Source organism: Cryptomeria japonica, chromosome 6 (assembly GCF_030272615.1).
Source record: "Cryptomeria japonica chromosome 6, Sugi_1.0, whole genome shotgun sequence".
NCBI classification, from domain to species: domain Eukaryota; kingdom Viridiplantae; phylum Streptophyta; class Pinopsida; order Cupressales; family Cupressaceae; genus Cryptomeria; species Cryptomeria japonica.
In genome coordinates, this window is record NC_081410.1 from 558,032,865 (window position 1) to 558,041,478 (window position 8,614).

The window sequence follows — 8,614 nt, forward strand, 5'->3', positions numbered from 1 at the left end:
TGGATCTTAGGTTTTGTCCACTACTAAAAAACTCTTATAACATTTTAAACAACAAATAAAATGAAACCTTTAAAAGACATCTTAAACCTTAAAGAGAGAGCTTCGATGTAGTTCTAGCCCCTAGCAAAAAAAATGAACCCTTCCATGCATTATCTTGTCACCTGTATAGTCGGCGACAATGGCTATCCAACCTCTAAGATACACCAATGTATAAGTTATCCTTATACATCATAACTTATACATTGGTACATCATAAAATCTGGATAATCACTTTTGTAATTGAAATGTCTATCAAAGTCAAACCCTCCCACCATAATTGATTATGCCGAGAGGCATCTACAATGACATCAAAATGTCTGTAAACAAAAATTCAATTTTGAAACAATTTGACATGTAAATGACAGGTAAATGCATGAAATATGCCATCTTTTGGTTTTTGTGGAGGTGTTATTTTATTACTCCAAATAAAATAGAACCCTCGTTACTTGTCTCCAACTATATGAAATCATTACATTTAAATGGTAGTGGAAGAGTGCCATAATATTTAAAAGAGAACAATCAATAAAATCAAGTAGTGTTGAGAGGTTAGTGGAAGAGTAGCGTCTTAGATAATGCTCGATTCCCTTCTATTATAAGATATCTCTCGACATAATTTATCTATATTTTTAAAATATAGATATACTACTTTAACTCATCCTTAACTCATCCAAAAGTAGATTATATAGTCGGATTAAATAAATTAGGGGCATATTTGAGGCGGCCAAGAAAAAAACAAATGAAGAAATACAATGCTAACAAATTTAAATTTAAAATTTATTACGAAGTTTGAATCTCGACAAAACTCCAATATGCTTACCAAACCAAAACAATTGACCATATCCAATATTACGTTTTACATTGAAGGAATTTTTCATACGCAGCCTCTCAGCAATGGCGTGGAGAATTTATGCGGCAGATCTTATATGCATCTTGGCTATCCAACTTCTGACTCAAGCCTTTGGGATCACAAACGACACAACAATATCTCAGGCAGTTGTTCCAGATTTTTCTGTACAAGGTAAAATCTATTCTGAAAAACTTAATCCGACTAGAAGTGATCTTCTTGATGTAGATGCAGTTACAAATTCTCTATATCTTTCCCCATTGACATTTAGATCAAATTATGACGAAATGCTTGAGAAATTCAAGATTTATATCTACCCTCGTAAACAACAAGATTTCGGGTCCCCTGAGTGGTGTGGCGATCAGAGATTTAGAGACCTTGACAAACATGGTGCCTCGTTTTACGAAAACCTTATCAGTAGTGATTTCGTTACAGACGACCCTGAAAAGGCCCACTTGTTCTTCCTGCCATTTTCATTAGATGCTTCGGGGACTAAGTCAACAGCAAGTGTTTCTAGGTTTTTGAGAAGATATATAGACGATTTGAAGAGCCAATACCCTTTCTGGAGTAGAACCCTAGGTGCAGATCATTTTTATTTTTCATGTGAGGGAATATTGACAGATTCTTCTCGAAGTGTTGTTGAACTGAAGAAAAATGCAATTCAGATCTCCTGCTACCCCCTTGCCCTCTCTGTTGAAGGTGCTAAGGCAAGGTTTTTCCCACACAAGGACATAAGCATGCCTCCTGTGGAATCAGTAACGGATGTTCATCAAACCCCAAAACTTCAACAAAGTGACGGAGAATCTAGAACTATTTTTGCCTATCATGTGGGTGCACCTGCTGGTCTTGACTCAGTTCTTCAGCTATGGAAAAATGATCCAGATTTTGTTTTGGATCCCTTGCTTCCAGAGCCTAATCTTTATTTCCAGAGGTTGTCTTCAAGTAGGTTCTGCCTGATTTTCTTCGGCGATGGTGGTAATTCATCAATCCTGGTGGATGCAGTGAAATTTGGGTGTATTCCAGTTATAATAGCTCAGGGTCCCCTGTTTGACGTACCATTTCAGGATATCCTTAATTGGCAAGAATTTGTGATTATTTTGAATATGAGACAGGTTAGTAACCTGAAGCAAACGCTACAGAACATACCAGAAAGCCAATTGCAGAAGATGAAGACTCTAGCCATTCAAGCAAGCGAACATTTAAGGTGGCACTCTACTCCGCAGCCATATGATGCATTCTACAGTCTAATGTACCAGCTGTGGCTTCGACGACACACTATCAGATATGCTCGGAGGCATATAAGTAGCTGAAGGGTCAGTGTTCTTTTCCAATTCTGAAATGTGTTGTTCATTCTACTGTCTCAACGTTGGAGTAGGCTAGAGCTTTGTTCTCCATCAGTCCTCTTTAGGTTGCTCCTTTGGGGAAGGGCCATAGATTGTTCTGTATTCTTTGAATTTTTGATATTCTGAGTTATCTAGTGTTTGTCAGTTGGGGTTTAGCCTCTTCATTTTCGTTATATTGCATTCTAGTTTTAGTTTTGGATGCACTACTTTTGGTTGTTGCAATTCCTTTAAGCCTTCCTATTAGCTATTTCTACTTTGCTTTACTTTTGATTTCATCTGACCTCCTTTGGTCAATCATGTGTATTATCATAATTTCTTTCTTTGTATCAGGTGCTTCATAATTAAACCACAAAGTACCTATAGTTAATAGTGATGGGTATTGTCAACCAACTAGTTTTCCTAAAATAAAATTCGATCTGTTATTATTTCTAGACAGGGACAGAGCTGTGTGCTCTGCTTGTAAAAGCATATTTTAAAAGTTTGTTTGCTTCTCCTTGCACAGATTGCTCTTTTATTCCCCAGCCCTATTTTTGGATTTCTTTTGAGGTTATTTGCTCCAAGATTATGCAGTCATTTTCTACTTCTAGTCACAAGTCATAAAATAACTTACGGATCTTTACCTGATTCAGAGACCTGCAATTTGTTTTCCAACTCTGATTTTTAGATAATAGTTGATTCTGCACTCATTTTCCATTAGCTATTCGGAAAATGACTAAAGGATCTTTTTTGTTATGATATGAACTCTAGCAGTTTGTCATCAAATTCTGAGTTTTGGAAAATGGTTTTTTCTCCACTTACTTTCCAGTTGCAATTCAGAAAATGAATAATGAATTTTTTTTGCCTGATAGAGATCCTTGCAGTTTGTCATCCACCTCTGAGTTCTGGATAATGGTTAATTATGTGCTCATCTTTTCAGAAAATGACCAAAGGATTTTTCTGATATGGAGCTTGTAGACTGTCACACAATTCTGAGTATAAGTTCTTCGCTCTATCCCTCTTGTGCATTGCTCCCCTGCAAAAAAAACTTTTGCCAAACTTAATCATGGATTAATCTTCTTGGGTTTGCCTCTGGATCACCCTCTTTTTGGAAAGACTTTGTTTCATGTTTTTTAACAACTTTTTTCCAAACCGATGAGCTGCCTCAGGTCTGAGTATATGTTTTTAATCAAAGTCTGAGTTTTGGATAATGTTTGTTTCTCCACCTACTTTGCAATTCAGAAAACGAAAAGTCACTACTGATTTTTTTCTTTTTCTTGATATACTTATTTGCAGTTTGTCATCCAAATCTGAGTTTTGGATAATGGTTGATTATGTGCTCATTTTTTCAGAAAATGGCTAAAAGATTTTTTCTGATATGTAGTATTGTTTTATGTCACACAATTCTGAGTTTTAGCTCTTTGCTCCATGCCAAATTTAATCATGGTATTCTTCTTGGGTTTATTTCTGGGTCACGCTCTTTGTCAAAAGACACTTTTTTTTTTAACGTTTTTCAGATATGTAGTCTTGTTGTCTGTCACAGAATTCTGATTTAAGCTCTTAGCTCCATCACCCTTGTGCATTGCCCCCCCATCCACCCCTCCCCCCAAAAAATAATCTTTTGCCATATTTAATCATGGTATTCTTCTTGGGGTTGTTTCTGGGTCACGCTCTTTGTCAAAAGACTTACATTTTTTCCAAACATTTGTCCAAAATGCTGAGTTGCTGCAGGTCTGAATATCTGTTTTTGAAATTTCATGAGAGCATGGTTGTATTCCAAAATCATTTCTAGCCGAATATTTTCTAGAAAACAGTTTCCACTTTTGTTTACAGTTAGCCAAATTTAGATATAAATTTCTAATCGTGTAAAAGCACTAGCATTCACTTCTGATATGATTTGTCAAAGCTTCCTTGTCAATACTTTGAAGGGATTTAAATAGACACAAATATATGACTCGTCATTCCAGGAAAGAGATGTTTCTTTTCTTGAGCTCCCAAATGAGCTTCTTTTTTGTTTACATGTTTGTGCATGCATGTTCATTGCATTCAAACAAGAAATATTAGAATAAATAAGGTGATTTTTCAAAGCTGAAAGATATTTTTAAAAACAGATTTACATAACAGGTTTGAGTATGTATTGTTTATAGTTTGACTTGCAATTGTTGCTCCCTACTTATTCCCAATCCTCGCTTTATTGGTTATAACATGTTCTACAAAGATCAAACCCTGCTTTTAAAGTTTTATTCAAGCAAATATTTGAAGAGGATTTCATTTGTTGTGCAGAGAACAAGATTTCAAATTGCTGAGAGAAAGCAATGCCTCATTTCATAATCTCATGTAAGTTTAGCTAATTTTGGTGAAGATACAATGCTGCAAGTTTGGTTATTTGCACTATGCTTGAAAGTGTTTCAGAGTATGTGCTAAACTTGCAGTATAGTAACATTCACCTTCTGAAAATTCAATAAACTATTGAGATTTCACATAGAACTACATTTCCCAAATGTTGCATCTTGAATGAACGTGAAAACATCATATTTTTTTGTATAATAATTGTAATACCAAGGAAGCTTTTATTTTGATTAGATCTATAAAACCGCTTTAAATGTTTTTAACTATTTTTTGTTAGTTTGGAAGTTCATTGCCTTGCATCGAACATAAAGTGTATGTTTCTAGAAAGGTAAAAGGTTAAAAGGTAGTTTTTTCACTTATCGGTAAGTGTGATATGAAATTGGTATATGAGTTTCCCCATATATAATCATTTCACAAGGAGATTGTTTTTCCTTGTACCTTCTAAATTGTTCAAATGAGGTGTACAAGTCTACTACCATTCAAATTCAAACATGTGACCTAATATTGTTTAGGTGAGGTGTAAGTCTATTGCCATTTAGATTCAAACATGTGACCTATGCTTTAGAGTACACAGGTCTTCGCCATTATGCCAATTTAAGTTGTAATATTGCTTCAAGAATGAATTCTAAATCTAATCACTAGCATGGTATATAGACAAAAATCAGATTTTTTCTTTTGATAATGGGCAATCACTATTTTTGGGGGGGGGATTTAAGAACCCACTTTTACAACTCAATTGACATTCTTTTCACTTCCATTGTTGTGTTAAATGGTATCTAGTGCTCACTTTGTTTTGCTTGTAATTTTTGTGATGAAGATATAAAAATGGTTGAAATAGAGAACCTCATTATTATCGGGGGATCAAATACTATGTAGAAATGGTTTACATAAAGTGATATTTTTTCAAATTCTTTTTTTTGAGATAAACACAATGTGTTGGAATCAAAATTATATTGTTATTAGAAAGGGAAACAATGGTTCTAGAAGTGTTTTTGATTTGGTATTTAAAATTTTTAGAGGCTAGGTGAGGTAGTGGTAATGAATGTAAAGAGGTCTTTGAGGCTTTGCAAGTGGTTTTGGAAATCTGTCAAATACTTTTGTCCAAAATGGGGTGTTTGCGTTGGAGACAAGTGCCCATGTCTAGTTGAGGTGATTGTGTTTGGAGTAGAGGCTAGTTTCCTAGCATCTAAATGATTTATAACTTCCAAAAGCTTGTTGCCTATTTTTTTTATTCATGGGGTGTATGTAGAATCTTGAAGTGAGCCATTGGTACAAAGATATGACAACCAAAAGTTTGAGTTATATAGGGAGTCTACCTTACATAGTCCCTTGGGTGGCATATTTTAGTTTCAACACTTAAAAGATAAGTCTGGAAGGGTGTGATCTTTGGGTGTAGGTGTTTGTGAGGGTTGTGAATACTGAAAACCCTAAGAGGAAATTAATTATTGTGGTGGTGTGTAATAATGCAATGAAGAAAGAATTAACATGAGGCAAGATGTCAATGGAATGTCAAACATTTTTTATCAATTGAAGGTAAAGGAAGATTGATCTACAATAGTGGAGGTGAAAGAGAAAATTTGTAGGGGTTAGGTTTTGGGAGATCTAGAAAGAAAACCCTAGTGTGATGTTAGGATCATAGAGGAGATGAAGAAGTCCAAAAGCTCCACAAAGTAGTATTAGCTAAGGAAGATGTCAAAAGGATAAAGAGATAAGTCAAACTTAGTTGTAGAAATGGAGCTAAAAAGGAAAAGCAATTACATGCATACATGGTCAAAGGAGAAAGAACAAAATTTTGGAACCTCTCAAACTTAGAAGATGGTTTTATTAAATACCCTTGACAATTATATGTTTAAAAATGTGGCAAGAGACCATTAAGTTTGGGGTTTTTATTGTTGGTGGGAGCCAAATTTTAAATTTCAAGTAGGACACTAGTGTTTGGTGAATTTCAAATTGTACAATGGTGTATGGGTGTTATTGTTTGGTAAATTTCATGTTGAACACTAATGTTCATTTGCACTAGTGTTGAGACACTAGTATTGGGGGCATTGGGTGTCCTTAAAGAATTGAACCTCCAAATCATAGGAGAAGGTTGGTTAGAGAAAGTTTGGGACTTTGCATGCCACATTAATGAAAAGTTCAAGGAATATGAACATGCTAGATGCTACCTAAAAATATTAGGTGTCATGAATATCAAAATGAATACAAAAATGTAAGGTGAAAAGTGAAATATTTAATTGTTAATCTTATATTTTGCTTTGGCTACATTAGTGGCATATAGATGAAGTAAAGACATTTTATATATTATTGAAATCAAAAGCATATAGTTAAAGAACATAGGAGACCTATCATCTATGTTTGATGTTCTATCTTTCCTTCATTCTAGCATGTGCTTTGAAATTACAATGCACCTATTAAAGAAAATGAGTAGTTTATGTTTGTGAAAAGAAATATACCATCAAGAAATAAAAACAAGAATGTTGAAAAGGAAATCACACTTCTCTACCGTTTTTTTTAATTTTCAAAATGTAGAAAAGATAAAAATAGAGAATGAGGATCCATGAAGGATTGTTTAGAGTAGGAATAAAAAGAGGAAGTCATGAGGGAGTTGACAAGGAACATGGAAATGGCAACATAGTAGCCACCTTAGCATGTATTTGGTTGTGTATAGGTCAACTAGATATAAAGTTAGATAAAAATGTTACCCTCAAGATAAGGGTGAAAATAAAATAGTTAGAATAAAAATAAATAATTTTGTATCAAAATAATAATAATTCATAGGAAAAGACAAAGCATGGAAAAACATAGGAAGGCCATCTTAGGCTAATGTGATACACTCTATAAGAGAACCATGGAGTTTCCTAGATGGAGATGGTAAAAAGAGAGGAAAATTTTAGGTTGTAGAAAATTTAGCAATAGGAGCATGGCATGAGCAAGAACTTGTAAAGCAATATTATGTAGAGTAGAAAGAGTGGAAGTTTATAATAGAACATGTATTAAAAGTACATAAAAGAGTGACGAGGAGGTATATGCAAAAAAAGAGCAATATGTGAATCATTGTATATAACCTAGAAAAAGAGCACTAACATGTGTTTTAGAAAAAAAACACTCAATAAGAAGTATGGTATGCTAAAAGGATGTATCATGTATGAGAGTGGGATTAGTATAACATGTGATCAAAGGATGTGAGTATAGACACCTAAAATTGTCCTAGCCTAATTAAATTTATTTAATTATTTGATCCTAAGCCTTCTAACAATTAAATAGATTTTAATTTATTTAACTCGTTAATCCTCTTCTAGCTTTTTTCCAATTAAATAAATATTTTTTATTTATTTACATTATCCTTTCCTTAAATTAAATAAATATTTATTTAATTGGTCCCACTTCTTCTATTAATTAAATAGATCTTTATTTATTTAATTAATTCATTAGTTTTTTTTCCTTCATGACACTTTTCATTCATCTCTTCATTTACCTTTAACCACCCCCTTCATATTTTATTATTTCCTCTACTTACCTTTTAATCCTAGCTGACCATTAATCCTATTACCTTTTAATCCTAGCCCTCCATTTCTAGAGTACTCTCTATATAAGAGGATCCTTTCATCTTTATCAACCCTAACTAATGTGAATCCTAACTAATGACTTCATATGCAATCAATCAATCTTTCATGTGATCAAGCAGTCAAACATCTACACAACCACAATTCATTTTTTTGTTGAGATCTTGTGCATAGTACAAAATCTGAGAGCAACTATATGAAGCGAGATCAATGGAGATAAAAAATAATGGCGATCAAACCTTACTAAGCATGTGAATAGTATAATCTTTCATATTTTGTTGATTTGCATGTTTTAGGTTCTTCATTGGTGTATGGTAGATCATAATTGTAGAACTAGGGTTTTATGTGGTTGTATCTTTGTTGGTTTTACAGTAGTTTATCATCCCATTTTCATCGTATACAATGAGAAAACAATGTTCATGTATAGAAGGCATTCATAAGCAAATCACAAGAGGAATAACATATGTAAAAGAGTAGTGGAAAAAGAAGTAAATAGAAAA

At 33.6% G+C, this 8,614-nt stretch overlaps 1 protein-coding gene across 1 annotated transcript; it reads left to right on the forward strand.

Moving 5' to 3' along the window:
- The first annotated feature begins 825 nt into the window (after positions 1-825).
- Positions 826-4,817, forward strand: LOC131060711 (probable glycosyltransferase At5g03795). The gene is made up of 2 exons (XM_057994042.2): positions 826-2,196; positions 4,486-4,817. Exon 1 carries the CDS (start codon positions 931-933, stop codon positions 2,191-2,193), a length of 1,263 nt encoding a protein of 420 aa, XP_057850025.1. The 5' UTR covers positions 826-930; the 3' UTR covers positions 2,194-2,196; positions 4,486-4,817.
- Positions 4,818-8,614: the final 3,797 nt, after the last annotated feature.